The sequence below is a fragment of the Gastrolobium bilobum genome, unplaced genomic scaffold (assembly GCF_033153095.1).
Source record: "Gastrolobium bilobum isolate Gb01-03AN ecotype WA unplaced genomic scaffold, APGP_CSIRO_Gbil_v1 utg27827, whole genome shotgun sequence".
Lineage (NCBI taxonomy): Eukaryota > Viridiplantae > Streptophyta > Magnoliopsida > Fabales > Fabaceae > Gastrolobium > Gastrolobium bilobum.
The window spans coordinates 110,868-127,670 of NW_026895284.1; the positions used below are offsets into that span (position 1 = coordinate 110,868).

Genomic DNA, 16,803 nt, shown 5'->3' on the forward strand with positions numbered 1-16,803 from the left:
ATAAATAATTAATTTCAAGAACAAAGCTAAATATAAAAATTATTTTTCTTTCTTATCTTCGTGACATGAAATTTAGAATTAACAAAGTTGCATATACAAAAGGCCGTACAACAAAATATAGGGAATTACATCTGAACTAACATTTGCCCATAGACAGGACTATCATAAACACCACAATCGATTGCAAAAGATCACACACATGTACACTAGGGCTCTATATTCAACACAAGAACTTAGAATACAACAATATATAACTAAAGCATCTGCATTCATTCATGAGCAACAACAAAAACTTGTTTACCAACATTGCGACCACTAAAGAGTCCAACCAAAGCTACAGGGCCATTCTCGAAGCCCTCAGCTATGTCTTCCACGTACACAACCTTCCCTTCTTTGATATGAGGCAGAAGAAACTCCAAGAATTTGGGATACAGGTGAATGAAATCAAAAACATTAAAGCCTTGCATATGAACCCGCTTGTATAAAAGATTTATCAAATTTGTTACACCTTCAGGTTGAGTGAGATTATACTGTGAGATCATTCCACATATAGGTATGCGTCCATGGAATCTCATATTAAGGAGTACAGCATCAAGTGTTTTGCCCCCAACATTCTCAAAGTAAATATCAATGCCTTCTGGAAAGTATCTGATTTATAAATTGATATCCACCGGTCACCAAGGGGTAACTTAAACTCTTACTATAACAAATAAAATTAACATTTCTTTATCACAAAACTATTGAATACTGACCTTTTCAAAGCTGCATTGAGGTCTGGTTCTTCTTTGTAGTTAAAAGCTTCATCAAATCCTAGTTTATTCTTCAAAAGATCCACTTGCAGGTTGTAAAACACGCACATTCATGCGAAAGAAGGACCAAGTATTTAAGTTAGTAAGCAAATATAAACTGAATGGATTTCAGGCCCTGTTCATCGCATTTCTTTACAACAATGCATTCCCATTAGAGATATATAATATAAAACCATTCAATGCCGATTACTTACAAGCTTTAAGTTTTTAGGTGAAATGGTTGCTTATTATGGTATCAGAGCTAAGGTGATTATAAGGTCACGAGTTTGATCCTTACCACCCAATTTTCTAGTAAGACCAAAAAATAGGACATTGCAATATTCATGCTTCAAGCTCAAAGAGTTCTTACGTGAGGGGAGGGGGGGTGTTAAAGAGATATAATATAAAACTGTTAAAGCCTTATCACTTAGGGCTTAAGCTGTTAGGTGGAATTGTTACTTAACATGGTCGGTGATTACAGTATCACGAGTTCAATCTTCATCACCCGTCACTTAACCGTTAAAGATCCCTCACTTATAAATTTAATGTTTAGGTGAAATAATTGCTTATCAATTCCCATTCGTAAAGAGAAACACATACTATTCTTGCTAATTGGCATAAGTATTTCTATAATATAATTAGACTAAGAGATATGACATTCATACTACCACTCTAATTATCATTGGATTCAAAATTTTTTTTTCTTTTTTCTCTTTATTCAACTTTTCTTCTAATTCAATAGTAATTAGAATGATAGTGGAATGGTAGTATAAATATCCTACCTCTTAGACTAATTCAATATAGCAGAGTGCTTTGAACAATTAAATAAATAACGAATAGTTGATGCTAATTTATCATTTATGCAAACATATAACAACAATAATTAGACAAATACCTTTTCATTACTTCCAGCACTTCCAACAACATAACAACCAGTTAATTTAGCGAATTGACCAACAAGTTGACCAACAGCACCAGAGGCAGCTGAAACAAAAACATTCTCTCCTTTCTTTGGAGACCCTACTTCAAAGAATCCAGCATAAGCTGTCATTCCTGGCATACCTGTCCTCAAACAATAAAATAATAACTTGTTAGTAGATATAAAATAAAATAAACCATAAGCTTGCTTAGATTGATTCTGAAGAAGCAGAATGTACACTCACAAAAGAAAACATATAATAGTAAAATATATCTATCATAAACTTGAATCAAGTGCATCCTTCACTAAGGATTGATATAAAAGAAATTGTTGAATACATACCAAGAATCCCAGTATAGTAGGAAAGTGGGACATCAGTGTGCTCAATTTTGGAAAGTATTTGAGTTGAGGGGACCAAGCTGTACTCTTCCCATTTGGTCAAACCTCATATTAAATCACCTTTTTTATAATCTGGGTGTCCAGATTCCAGGACTTTAGCCACACCAAATCCTGTTAATGGCTGGAATCACTCAACTGTTAAAAGGTGAATAAATTTATGACTAAAATGTATTTTCAAAACTAAATTGTTAGAAAAAGTGTATCTCATTAAAATATTTACAACAACAATTGAAGCTTCACAACACATCAACCCCGTTGAACCCTGGCATTCATTCTTATTTCTGAACTGTTTCCTCAAAAAAAGAAAAGTGAAAAAAGTTGACCTGTTCCTTTTATGCTGTCCAAAAAGCAGCATCATATGATGTACAAAACTTTTCCTTTTAAAACTCGGCCTTTGAAATTTGAATATTATATTAACTTTCTATATTCAAGTTTCTGAATACCCCCCTTCCACAAAGTACAACAGTCATGCAAAAATACTAATGTTGTGTATATCACTCTATTGGTTGGAAGTTTTGAAGGGTAGGTCCTCTCCATTATTTAGAAGTCAAAATGATAAGTAATGGAATGGATTAACTAATGATTACCCCCTTTTAACTTAATTATTATATGAATAATTTACATTAGATGCAACAAAGATTAAAATTTATAATTTAAATTAGTAAGTGCTCAATTATTTGAGTTTTCTTTAAAGATCATGGGAATAAATCTCTCAAATAACATATTATGGTACTACCATCAAACACGTGAATCGATATGTAAGAAGTTATTTCAACCCAATCAATAATTTCAGTGATTTCAAGTTCGAGTCCAGAATAAATGATACGATCTGGCCGAACATCATGTATGTATAGAAAGGATTAAAATAATGTGGGCCCAGCCTTTGCTGACTCAGCAAATCAGTTTCAACAGAATGACGTGAGAATGGAGGTTGAGATGGTTAAATAACAAGGAAAGAGAAGAGTGAGGGTATCTAGAATCTTTGGGAAGTTTGGGATCCTTTTGGATATTTGGAGAGAGTGAGACCACTAGAATTGTCTCACAATATCTTTTGTGTTTCTGCATTGTCATTTCCTTTCCTGTTTCCTTGTAATTTCCTTATTTCTAAAATTGCCTCTGCTTACGGTTCTTGTAATTGTCTTTGCAAAAGATATGTAAAAACTGATGTTATTCAGAACAAGAATCTCTGTTATTGTTCTTATTTCTAGTAATCTCTGTTATGGTACAAGGTCTGTCCCAATATCCAAAAGGATCCCAAACTTCACAAAGATTCTAGATACCCTCACTGTTTTCCTTCCTTGCTATTTAACCATCTCAACCTCCCTTCCCATGCCATTCAGTTGAAACTGATTTGCTGAGTCAGCAAAGGCTGGGCCCATATTATTTTAATCCTTCCTATACATAGATGATCTTGGGTCAGATCGTATCAATAGTTGTTACAGACCTTGTACTGAGATTACTAGAAATAAGAACAATAACAGAGATTCTTGTTCTGAATAACATCAGTTTTTACATATATTTAACAAAGACAATTACAAGAATTGTAAACAGAGACAATCTCAGAAATAAGAAAATTACAAGGAAACAGAAAAGGAAATGACAATGCAGAAACACAAAAGATATTGTGAGACAATTCTAGAAGTCTCACTCTCTTCCAATATTCAAAAGGATCCCAAACTTCTCAAAGATTCTAGATACCCTCACTCTTCTTCTTGTTTGCTATTTAACCATCTCAACCTTCCTTCCCACGCCATTCTGTTGAAACTGATTTGCTGACTCAGCAAAGGCTGGATCCACATTATTTTAATCCTTCATATACATACATGATCTTAGGCCAGATCGTATCAATAAACAACTCTGTTAACAATATAACCCGTAGAATTTTGTCATCCTTGTTATTCTACTCAAAATTAGTCTATTAATGGATTAACCATGAAAAAAATCTTTCTTTTTTTATTTAAAAAAGAAAAACATATCATGGTACATAGATGCAAATAAGTCAAAAGGGTTTCCAATAAAGAGAGAGCATAACTTACAGAGCCAGGGACATAGGGAGGAAATCCCTCAAGGGATTCCACATTGGTCATGAGCATTCGCATGTAAGGGTCACATGACAAGTAGAGATTCTTGAGCAGCACCTCATTGGAACCTTCTGGAAGCTTCAAAGTTAAGGTACTTTCAACAATGCTCATGTCTGTTTCCTTAGGAAAACCAGACACATAGTCTCTTAGAATCACTTGCTTGTTCCTCACTTTTGCCATCTAACACTTTGGCTGTCTCTCAGTTACACAGTTGAGCTTGTTGTGTTGTGTTACCTTGCGAGTCTCTCTTTTATAGGTACAGAGGGAGTGGCAAGGGCTAAAATGGGAAAATCAAATGGCTAATCGTAATTGCTTGCGTCATTAGCAATTGTCGTATGTGGTGACGTGTTTGGTCTCTCTTCCGTTCAGTCATGAATCATGATTACACTCTAAATGTGACAGCGTTGATTTGTTTGTTGTCATACGATGTTTGTGGCCTATATTTTATTAGAATCTTCTCGACAATTCAGGTGAATTCAGTTGGGCAATACTCATGTCATGGATTAATGTATTAGGACCTCAGGAAATTCTAACCCGCTTAGGGTATAGAATTTCAATGAAATAAGGTGCAAATAATAAAAAAAGAACAGTGAAATATGAAATGGTTTAGAGATTTTCTTGTGAAATACTTGATCCAATGAGATTTTTTTTCTGATAATGGAAGTGGAATCATAGATAACAAGAACACGATAGGAAAAAAAAAAAAAATTACGAGTGAACCTCCATCACGACGAGCTTGACTCGTTTTAACTTTGCAATTATACAGAGCAATATCAAATGGGTTGGTGGATTGAAAAGCAACTAATTTAGTGCGACAATGTAAAATTTTTTGGGATACACCACTTTAAAAGTTAGTTCAAAGGTGAAAATATCCAATATATCACTCCAAAATCTAACTCAAAGGTTGGGAGTGCCCAATGCGTTATAAATTCTACATTAATTTCTCATATGTGAAACTATATATCTCAATAGACAACCTGCTGAGTTTGATTAATTTTTTATTTTTTTTGGTATCCTATATGAGATAAAACTCTAAGAAGAAGAAATATAACAAGGTCTAGCAAAATCACCTAAATCATTTAAATACAAAAGATAGATGCGAGAAGGAGGGGACAAAAACCTACAAAAGTCTTATTGAGTCCCATTCACTAATGGGGGATTTGACAGCAGTCTGAATATTAGTTTTTTCTCTCTCTATATGTGTGGTTAATCTTTACATCTCACTCTCTATCCAACCATGCCTACATATGCAAGTAACAAAATGATCAGATGTTGGTTTACCCCTTGTTGTAAGCCATTTGATTGCAATTTCAGAGTCACTCTCAATAATCATCCTTGGCCAACCTCCTTCCCAAACCATTTTTATACCTTTCATTTTCCCCTTCAGTGTCCAATTCGGTAAGAAAAGCCATTTGATTCATTTTGCTTACTCTACAAATTTGGCTAGGCCATTTGCTTTTACAGTGTTATTTTTTTTCTCTCTCTAAAATATAAGCTAAATACATAATACAAAACCTTGAGCTTTGTTTAAAAAATAACCAAATAACTATACCAAATTTGTGCACAACAAAAAAAACAAAACAAAAATGACTAAAAAATCCATCTAACCTTCGCATTCTTCCCTCTTTCTACTAAATTCATCATCTACGTTCTTTTTTTCTTTAGTTTCATCCTATTTTTCACTCTTCTTCAATTTCTTTTAAAGATTCATCATCTACTTCCTCCTTTCACCCTCTTCTAGGGTGAATCTGTTCCAACCTACAATTTTTTTTTTTTTTTTGATAACAACCAACCTACAATTTTTTAACAAAAAAAAGTAGAACAAATATTTAAAAATTCAGCAATGTTGCCATTTGCTTGAGGGTAAGACTTCCTATTGTTTTTCTCCAAAAAGGTAATTTTTCTGTTTGCAATTTCATGTTTGTATCATCAAATGTTCTGGAAGGGATTTTTTTCTATATTTTTTTATGGGATTCATTATTCACTTTTTTATTTTTTTAATATTAAATTAAAGTGATTAAAACACTCAAAAAGATAAATTGTTCACCGGATTTGAACGATGGATAATGCACAGACCTATCTACCTGTGTTAAGAAATTCCGCAAGAATTAATTAATTATTAATTAAATTGAGAGCAATGAGAATATGATATCATGTAAAAAACTAATTCATCCTAAAAACTTAAATTATTAAGTGAGGTTACATTAATAATTTCATTCTTATCTAACAAGAAGCTAAACACTAGATAAATATGAAAACATGAAAGACCAACTGAAGCATGCATACAAAAGATGAGGTTACATTAATAATTTCAACCTAAAAACTTAAACTATTAAGTGAGGTTACACTAATAATTTCATTCTTATCTAACAATAAGCTAAACACTAGATAAATATGAAAACATGAAAGACCAACTGAAACATGCATACAAAAGGTGAGGTTACATTAATAATTACTTTAATAATTTCAATCAAAAAATTTAAATTATTAGGAGAAGTTATATTAATAATTTCATTCTTATCTAACAAGAAGCTAAACACTAGATAAATATGACAACATGAAAGACCAGCTGAAGCATACATACAAAAGGCCCAAAAAAAACAAAACAACGAAAGCATACCTGAAAAAAGCCATCAAATAAAATATGCTGGAATAGTAGAACATTGAAAATTATATAGCTTTTAATTTCATGTATTCTTTTTCCTTTTTGCTCTGAGCCACAAGGTTTTTAATTTTTATTTTTATTAGATGTGAGCTTGTTGCTCCAATTATTCAGCAACTTGTTCCTTTATTTTGTTGTCTTTAACTTTTTTATGAGTTACTGTATTTTTTTTTTCAAGTCTGTCTACTAGTAGACTTGACTTCCCTACTTACTTTTAATGTTTGTTCATAATAGATGGAAATTAATATAGCAAAAAAATGAGTTAAAGAGGCCTTAATCAATAATTACGGCTTACACTGATATTATGGTTGATGAGATCACCAAAGAAAATATGAAGAATAGATTTTTTCACTCGAATATGAAATTCCATAATGGATAAGTTGAATTTCATAACCATTTGGTTTTTTAGTGTCAAACAAATAAAATAAAAGTTCAATAAATTGTGGTTTAAGCATTGTGAGTTCTCTTGTAATAAACTGGATCTGGTTGCAACGTAGAAACCAACATTGTTATTACTATTGACGAAGTTTGATAATCTTACATTGGAGTCTATTTAATGTCGTATTTGTGAGGTTTTTATTCATCTGACAATATTTTTAAGTATCATTTCACTATTTTCTTAAATGATTTTAGGCACATAGAGAGGCTGCTCAATTTCAAAAGAAATGATGTGATCGATATAAGTTCTTCGCAATTATATTCAATAGAAGTATGGCAACTGCAAAAATTCATCATTCATCATGTTCGCAACTCTTTGTCGACATTGTTTTTGTAATAACCTCAATAAAAAAATATACCCAAAAACATATCACCATTCTAATAAAATTAAAAAACACCTTATATTTTTAAACAATAAATAAAAAATTATGTTCTTCATGTGTTATCACTACAAGAAAATCAGAGTTTTGCGGCAATGAATTTGAGGCATTTTCCTTAAATCGCCTCCAATTTACACTTAAAGGTGGTTTCCCGGCGTTTACATTGATCTCAGGCGGTTAGGGAATAATCGCATCTAAATATTCACTAGACGGTTATTTTAACCGCCTCTAAAACATATTTAGAGGAAGTTAGGGTATAACCGCCTCTACATATACCAATTAGGCTCGGTTATTTAATAATCGCCTTTGAATATTCCTTGGGGGCAGTTATTTTAACCGCCTATGTAGCACATTTAGAGGCAGTTTCACGTCAACCGCCTCCAAATGTATATTAGAAGCGTTTATTTTAACTGCCTCTAAAGCACATTTAGAGGTGGTTCATGGTCTGTCGGACAATGAGATTCAAAGAGGGAGATTTATTTGTTCAGCCGTTGGATCGTCCTCAAATTTGGTTAGTGTGTTCTTCTCTTATGATACTTTAAGTAGACCATCAAATTTTTGAGTCGAATCCTCTAGGGTTAAATATACATTTTCGAAGAAAGATATTTCACATTAAAAAAAAATCATCTCCTTTACTTTGAAGTCCCACATTGGATAACTGTAAGAACCTACATCGTTAATTAAGGAAGTTAATTAATTAATTATGAGAAATTAGGAAATAATTTCATAATTGGCCCTAATAATTATTATGAGGCTTAGATAATTACGGTAAGTGATTAATAATGTTGAAAGTCGCTTTTCTGACAAAAAGTGCAGATACCGGTTCTGCTACTCGGTATAAATGCGTACCGATGAAGTATCCCATATTTTTTTGAAAAATGTGTATATGTCACTAAAAAAATATGTAAGACTAGTAAACCAATTTTCAAGTCAAAATAATGAGAACTGGTCTCTGAACTGATACCGGCTATGGAAAAGCGCGTACCAGAAAGGTGCTGCAAAAAATAAAATAAAAATATGGTAAATCTTAGAAAAATGAGTAGGTTCTGAATCCCAAATTTTGGATTAAAATGCTAAGCATAGCAATTAGCGCTTATACAGTGCGATTAAAACTTAAGTGAGTATAAATAGGCTTGGGCACAAAGCCCTAGGTCATAAACCTTCAGCCTCTACGTGAAATTTTTGAAGGGAGCTGCTGCCACCGTCTTCCATGGCCTTCCTTGCATGAGAAACTCCCCTAGTCACCCCTTTTCTTTAATTTCTTCATCTCTAAACAAGTAAACACTTGGGTGTGAGCATTGGTGAGTGAGAAAAGAGCCATATTCTGAGTTGTGGGTGATGTGAGTGTGTTGGGAATGAGCTGACTTCTTGGTGTGTGTTATGAAAGCCTTTGTCTTGGTGTTTTGAGCCCCAAGGAGTGACCTTTGAAGAGAAAGAACCCATCCTTGTCTGCCATTTTCGTGCACCTTGTAGTCAGAATCCTTGGAGCTGGTTGGTGAGCTCCAAGAGCAACCTTTTTCTGAGTTTGAGCCTTGGGTAAGTGTAACCTACCTTGATCATGAGTTTTAATGATTAAAAGTGAAACCTTGATGCATGTAATGAATTAAAGTTAATAACTTGTGGTTGGGTAAGCTTGAACACACCTTAAAATGCTTGTTTAAGCCTCTGGAACCGTGAAATGAACCACCTTTGAGTGATATCTTCGCGAAAATGCAGAACCGCATTCTGTCGCGAAATATCCGGTTATGATATCCGGATATTGATATGCGGATATGGGGTCTGGTGATATCCGCATATGGATATCCGGATATTGATATCCGGATATGGCCTCGACATATATCCGGATATTCTGGGAATTTCGGAACAATGTCGGTATTGTTCATACAGAATGTCACTTTGGGTTTGTGGACCCATGATTGTCTTATGGGGACTTCTGTAATAACTAAACTAAGTCAGAATCAAGGGATTAAGGGCTTGTGGCTTTGTGAGAAGCCTTAAGACATGAAACGCAAAGAAAAGACGTTGTCTTTATATCGTATGCTTGTAGAGTATAAACATTGATGTTGTTATTGGTCCTAACAGATTGTGGTTGTGCTGTGTGTGGACTCTTGGCTTGGATAGCTAGCTTGCAAGGTAAGCTTTCGTGTCCTCGGTTTAGCCATTGTTTGTTCCACTATGTCCCATGGGGGGATGGTTATATGCATGATGTGTTTTCATGTATTGTTTTGCTAAAATGCTATTGAACTGTTAAGTGCAAATGCTATATGATATGTATGTGGTGTTCCGTCTAGACAGGAAGCCATGAGGTGGTCCTGTGGGCGGGTACAACGTGGGCATGTACTTATGTGGGTAATAGACGTATTCCTGCATTTCTCTGATCAGTAGAATAGTTATAACACACATGACATGAATATCTGCTGCATTGCACTGATTTTGGAATTGATATTGTGTATTGCTTTTAGAACTTATATTGCACATGTAAGTGAGCTTGGGGTGGAAGATCCTTAAGGACCCCTTGTCTTATTGAGATTTCTGTTTAGAGATCTCACTCCACGTTTGGGGCACCATTTCAGGTTCAGGTAATGCGGAGGTTGAGACCTCTAGCGGCAGGAGGCCGGAGCTTAGCAGATTGCATGCTAGTATGATGATTTTGCTGGATGCTGACTTTGCTTTATCTTTACTGTCATGTTATTTGATTTGAGACTGTTGTTGGGCGTTGTTGCCTTATTTGGTGAGCATGGGGATTGTCCATGCCATATTGACTTGACTTTTGTTTTTAGTTGTTTCCAGTTGTATAATGGTATCAGGATTATGTCTGGACTACGTGTTGTAGATCCGTGACTTAGATACTCACTTATTTATTTATGAGGTATTTCAGTTAGCTGTCTATTTGCAATTTACATACAGGCAATGTTTTGAAAATGAATTGAGTAATTCAACTTGGTAATGATAATGACGTCATAATTGAACAGAAAAACATATTCGCAAATTTTAATTAAGCGTGACTTAATACAATGACATGATAACAACACGGGTTAACACGGGGTGTTACAATGACCCTTGTTCCTCCTTCTCCCTTCCCCTCTATATAAGAACCCACACTTAGACACTAACACACACCTACACTTGAATATAAGTATACACCAAGAGACTTATTCAAGAGTCCAACAAAGACACTTGAATTTAATACTATAAAGTTTATGTCATAATAAAAAATTGTTTTTTAAAGAGAAATTGAGATGACTTTCCACAACTTGGTACTATACAAAATCATTATGGAGGAGGTTTAACTAACTACCTTTTAAAAACTTGAACTCATTATTCACTGTCACAAATCTCCTTTGAATGTCATTTGGAGGGGGATATATAAACCACCTTAGAATGTCATTCGGAGGTGATTATATTAATCACATCAGAATGTATTTTGGAGGTAGTTATAGGCTCAGAATGTCCTTTGGAGGCAAGTTATAATAACTGCCTCAGAACGTTGTAAGCCATAAAGAGCCATCAACATAAAAAAAAGTGTTTTGTTGTTCAAGTTCCTTAGTATGATCCTCAGTGGGAGGAGGGGCTCAAAAGCTCATTGAAATTGTGGATTCACTACAAGAAAACTGATATTTGGATGCTGTTTAACCGAGGCGGTTTCACTTAAACCGCCTCTAATTGATACATAGAGGCGGTATTTCCGATGGTTTAATTGATTCGAGACGGTTGACGTGAAACCGTCTCCAAATATGTACTAGAGGCACTTAAAATAACCGCCTCCATTTACCATTCAGAGGCGATTACATTAAAACTGCCTCTAATTGCTACTTTTAGGGGCGGTTAAACCATAACAACCTCCAAATGTATTTTAGACGCGGTTAAAATAACCGCCCTCATTGACCATTTAAAGGCGGTTGAGATATAATCGCCTCTAAATGCAGCAATTAGAGGCGGTTTTAATATAACCGCCTCTGAATGGAAATGGGGGCAGTTATTTTAACCCCCTTAAATAGACATTTAGAGGCGATTTCATGTGAACCGCCTCAAAATATACATTAAAGGTGGTTAAAATAACCGCCTCCAAAGCATATTTAGAGGTGGTTCATGATCTATCGGACAATGAGATTGAAAGAGGGAAATCTCTTTATTCAGTCGTTGGATCGTCCTCAAATTTGGTTATTGTGTTCTTCTCTTGTAATATTTTAATTTGACCGTTCAGATTTTTAAGTTGAATTATTTGGTGTTATATATAAATTTTCAAAGATGACTGTTGCACATTGAAAAAAACCATCTCACTTTCACTTTGAAATCCCACATTGGATGACACTTGTTCTTCCTTCTCCATTCCCTTTTATATAACAACCCGCACTAACACACACATATACAAAATTCAATAAGTTATTTATATTCAATTAATAAAAATTATATTAACTTTTAAAGATGATTTTTTTAAAAAAAAACTATAATAACTAATCACTATAACAAATTATATTAAAAATAAAAAATATATTAAATTTTAAAAATGACAATTTTAATATTAAGGCTACACGTTAAAAATAAAAATTTAAAATTTATACAGTTTTAATTATTTAGAGGCGGTTACACGTTATTTGGAGGCAGTTAATATAACCGCCTCCTCAGATTGTCTTTTGGAGGCGGTTAAAATAACCGCCTCAGATTATCTTTTGGAGGCAGTTAGAATAACCGCCTCAGATTGTCATATAGAGGCGGTCATTCTAGCGGTAGGTGAAAACTGCCGTATTTTGCCTCGCGACGGTGATAAACTAGGCGGTTTAGCATCTAGAGGCGATTTGAACCGCCTCAAAATGCAAATATAACCATCTCTGAAAATCATTTTTCTTGTAGTGATTAAGCCATGAACCTTCCCTAAGTAGGCAGACACAGGACCATCAAAACATTGGGCCGATATAAAACTCATCAGGTTTTTGCAAACACTATAGAGATGTTGAGTATCATTAATATACAATTCCTTAGCCAAACAAATTCACCTGTAACATGAGCACAAAAGATCTGCTCAAGCAAAGGGTGAATAGTGGCTTTGATGGTGTTGCATAATTGGGCATCAATCTTCTTCCACCTTGGGCACTCAGTAGGGGCTATAACCTCAACAATGGTGGTGAGATGATCAATGTAATCCTATCCAATAAGCCAAAGTTTAAGGTCGAATGGCCAATAATCATAATTAGAGCCATCCAATTTCTCCACGAATAACAGAGCATAAACGTAATTGCTGAAAATGAGTGCCTCAGGCTTCAGAATATTAGGGAGCACATACCGGAGTGAGATTCAGCCATGGGTAACTCGAAAAGATAGAAAACATGTACCATAAAGCCACAAATGCATGCAAGCCAAAGCGCGTACCATAATAAGTTTTGATCAACAAGAAAACTACAAATCTTGGACCACACAAAGAAAGTGAGCAAATTTGTCCAAGTCGTTAGTCAAACATGGCAACGACGTTCTGCCAAAGGAATTTAAACACTACGCCTATAACCGACACATGATGGTGCATAGAACGGCGACTAGGGCTGTGATGTAATCTGTGTGCCTTAAATGCACATCAGAGGTACTATTATATAATTGAGTAAAAACAGATACACAAATACATTATGTGGGACTTTATCCCTTGCACTAGACTACTATACATACAATAGTATCAACATCCCCTGTTGAATTCCACTTCAAGCCAATAAAATCACATTCACATATGTATATATAACTTGTACTTCTCATCATCATTATTTACATGATAATGAGATTGGACCAAGAAACTTGATGATGAGGATAAAAAGACTTAGAATTCACAAATTGTATAAACCATTTTTTTCTTTACAAATTTATTAATTGGTCAACTAATTCAGTTTTAGTGGAGCAAGATCACTAATGAATTTTAATTTTTTTAATTAAAAGATGTATATTAAACTAGCTACAACATAATCTTGCAAATATACATCCTTATCATCACCAACTACTCTATCCTCATACCTTGGTGGTAGATGTGTGAAGATTTGTAGATTCCAATTTGAAAAATAGACCTAATAAGTCAAATATTAAAATAAAATATTGCAACAATCCACAAAGCTTATATATAACCATAAGTAATTAATTTCAATAACAAAGCTTTAATATAAAATCCATATTATTCTCATCATCTTCATGACATGAAATTTACAAATAATCAAAATTTTATATACAAAAAGCTTTATCACAAAGTATCATATGATCATGAGGGGATTACATTTTAACTAATGGCAAAAGCCACACACAGAATGCTCAATATTCCAACACAAAATCAGAACAAAAACTTAAAAGACGTTAATGTATGACAAAAGCAATTGCATTCATTCACGAGCAACAAGAAGCACTTGTTTGCCAACATTACGACCACTAAACAGACCAACGAAAGCTGCAGGGCCATTTTCAAGGCCCTCAGCTATGTCTTCAACATACACAACCTTCCCTTCTCTGATATGAGGCAGAAGAAACTCTAAGAATTTAGGATACAAATGATAGAAATCAGAAACCACAAAACCTTGCATACAAACCCGCTTATATATAAGATTTGTCAAATTTGTTACACCTTCAGGTTGAGCAAGATTGTATTGTGAGATCATTCCACATACAGGTATGCGTCCATGGACTCTCATATTAAGAAGTACGGCATCAAGTGTTTTGCCCCCAACATTGTCAAAGTAAATGTCAATGCCTTCTGGAAAGTATCTGATTTGTAAATTGTTATCCAACAGTCACAAGTGAGTATTGTGTTACTAGTTGCACTAACTTAAGCAACAGACAAATTAAATTAAAGTTTATCACAAAACTGTTTATAATTGACCTTTTCAAAGTTGCATTGAGGTCTGGTTCTTCTTTGTAGTTAAAAGCTTCATCAAATCCTAGCTTGTTCTTCAACAGATCCACCTAGATGTAAAACATACATTCAAGTGAATGGATGATGACTAATGTCTTTTTGCTAGTCAGCAAATATAAACTGAAATTAATATGACTTTTTTACAACAATGCGTTGCCATTCCAAAATTTATGAGATTGGGAAACACAAGTACTATTGCTGGTGTATGACAATTCTCTTCAAAATTTCAAATGGTTACTTTTTCCTTTTTATTTTATTTTATTTTTGGGGTGAGTGTGAGTTTTGGAACAACAATAAAGTTGCTTTTTGTGACTAGAAGGTCATGGTTTAAGTCGGGAAAAAAGCTGCATACAATCCTGATACTCCCTCCTACCCTTGCAAATTGAATGGCAGGATAAGTAACAAATAGTTAATGCTAATTTATCATTTATGCAAACTTATATAACAACGGTAGTTAGACAAATACCTTCTCTTTAGTTCCAGCACTTCCAACAACATAACAACCAGTTAATTTAGCAAATTGCCCAACAAGTTGACCAACAGCACCAGAGGCAGCTGAAACAAAAACTTTATCTCCTTTCTTAGGAGATCCTACTTCAAAGAATCCAGCATAAGCAGTCATTCCTGGCATACCTATCCTCAAACAATAAAATAACAACTTTAGTCAAAAGGCACATCAAAATGACAGAAAAATATGCAACTAACATACATAAGCTTGTTTGCATGATTGCATAGATTGATTCTGAAGGAGCAGAATGTATACTCACAAAAGAAAACATAAAATAGTAAAATATATTTATTATAAACTGGGATCAAGTGAATCCTTCACTAAGAATTGAAAAAAATTGAAAATGTTGAATACATACCAAGAATTCCAGTATAGTAGGAAAGTGGGACATCAGTGTGCTCAATTTTGAATTGTATTTGTGTTGAGGGGACCAAGCTATACTCTTCCAATTTAGTCAAACCCCATATTAAATCACCTTTCTTATAATCAGGGTGTCCAGATTCCAGGACTTTAGCCACCCCAAGTCCTGTTAATGGTTGTAATCACTCAACTGTTAGAAGGTGCATAAATTTATGACTAAAATGTATTTTCAAATTTCAATACTAAATTGTTAGAAAAAGTGAATCTTATTAAATTATTTACAACAAAAATTGAAGCTTCACAACACATCAACCCCGTTGAACCATTGCATTCATTCTTATTCCTGAACTGTTTTTCTCAAAAGAAAAGTGAAAAAAATTGACCCATTCCTTTCTTATGCCGCAGCCTCATTTGACGAACAAAACTTTTCCTTTTAAAATTAGGCCTTTGAAAGTTGAACATTAATTTAACTTTCTATATTTGACAAAGATTAGAAGTTTAACTTCTAATATTTAACCCTTCTAACTAATTATTATATGAATAATATACATAAGATGCGACAAAGAAAAAATTATAATTTAAATCAGGAAGTGTTCAATTATTTGAGTTTTTCTTTAAGGATGATGGGAATAAATCCTCTCAAATAACATATCATGGTACTTCGCTGCAAACAAAGACAAAAGGGTTTCTAAGAGAGAGAGAGAGTGAGCATAACTTACAGAGCCAGGTTCCACGTTGGTCATGAGGATTTGCATGTAAGGGTCACATGACAAGTAGAGATTCTTGAGCAGCACCTCATTGGAAGCTTCTGGAAGCTTCAAAGTTAAGGTACTTTCAACAATGCTCATGTCTGTTTCCTTAGGAAAACCAGACACATAGTCTCTTAGAATCACTTGCTTGTTCCTCACGTGCGCCATCTTACACTTTGTTTGTGTCTCAGTTACACAGTTGAGCTTGTTGTGTTGTGTTATGTTGCGAGTCTCTATTTTATAGGTACCGAGGGAATGGCAAGGGCTAAAATGGGAAAATCAAATGGCTAATCGTAATTGCTTGCGTCATTAGCAATTGTCGTATGTGCTGACGTGTTGCGTATCTCTTCCGTTTAGTCTTGATTACACTCTGAATGTGAAAGGGTTGATTTGTTTGTTGTCATATGATGTTTGTGGCCTATATTTTATTAGAACCTTGTCGACAATTCAGGTGAATTGAGTTGGGTAATACTCATGTCATGGATTAATGTATTAGGACATCAGGAAATTCTAACCCGCTTACCAGGGTATAGAATTTCAATGAAATAAGGTGCAAAAAAAGAAAAAGAGAGAGAGAGAGCAGTGAAATATGAAATGGTTTAGAGATTTTCTTGTGAAATAGTTGATCCAATGATATATTTTTTT

The 16,803-nt window shown here is 34.1% G+C and overlaps 1 protein-coding gene and 1 pseudogene across 6 annotated transcripts; both read right to left on the minus strand.

Annotated features, from left to right (window-relative positions):
- Positions 1 to 38: 38 nt before the first annotated feature.
- On the minus strand, positions 39 to 4,397 carry LOC133304132 (2-alkenal reductase (NADP(+)-dependent)-like; annotated as a pseudogene).
- A 9,511-nt stretch (positions 4,398 to 13,908) lies between these two features.
- On the minus strand, positions 13,909 to 16,354 carry LOC133304185 (NADPH-dependent oxidoreductase 2-alkenal reductase-like). 6 transcript variants are annotated; one of them, XM_061504214.1, is made up of 5 exons: positions 16,209 to 16,354; positions 15,408 to 15,587; positions 15,008 to 15,174; positions 14,509 to 14,591; positions 13,909 to 14,393 (listed from the first exon to the last, which is right to left on the minus strand). In XM_061504214.1, the coding sequence occupies exons 1-5, from the start codon at positions 16,324 to 16,326 to the stop codon at positions 14,015 to 14,017; spliced, it is 927 nt and encodes a 308-aa protein (XP_061360198.1). In that variant the 5' UTR covers positions 16,327 to 16,354; the 3' UTR covers positions 13,909 to 14,014. The 6 variants fall into 6 exon arrangements, with proteins under 6 accessions (XP_061360198.1, XP_061360184.1, XP_061360178.1 ...); XM_061504200.1 differs by having other exon boundaries at positions 15,408 to 15,575; positions 16,125 to 16,354; XM_061504194.1 differs by having other exon boundaries at positions 15,408 to 15,586; positions 16,109 to 16,354.
- Positions 16,355 to 16,803: the final 449 nt, after the last annotated feature.

Coding starts and splice junctions, on each gene's coding strand:
- LOC133304185 (XM_061504182.1), bottom strand. CDS start 16,326: ATGGCGCACGTGAGGAACAAGCAAGTGATTCTAAGAGACTATGTGTCT. Junction 15,175..15,407: donor CTACTATACTGGAATTCTTG/GTATGTATTCAA, acceptor GTTTGAGGATAG/GTATGCCAGGAATGACTGCT. Junction 14,592..15,007: donor GTGCTGGAACTAAAGAGAAG/GTATTTGTCTAA, acceptor TTTTACATCTAG/GTGGATCTGTTGAAGAACAA.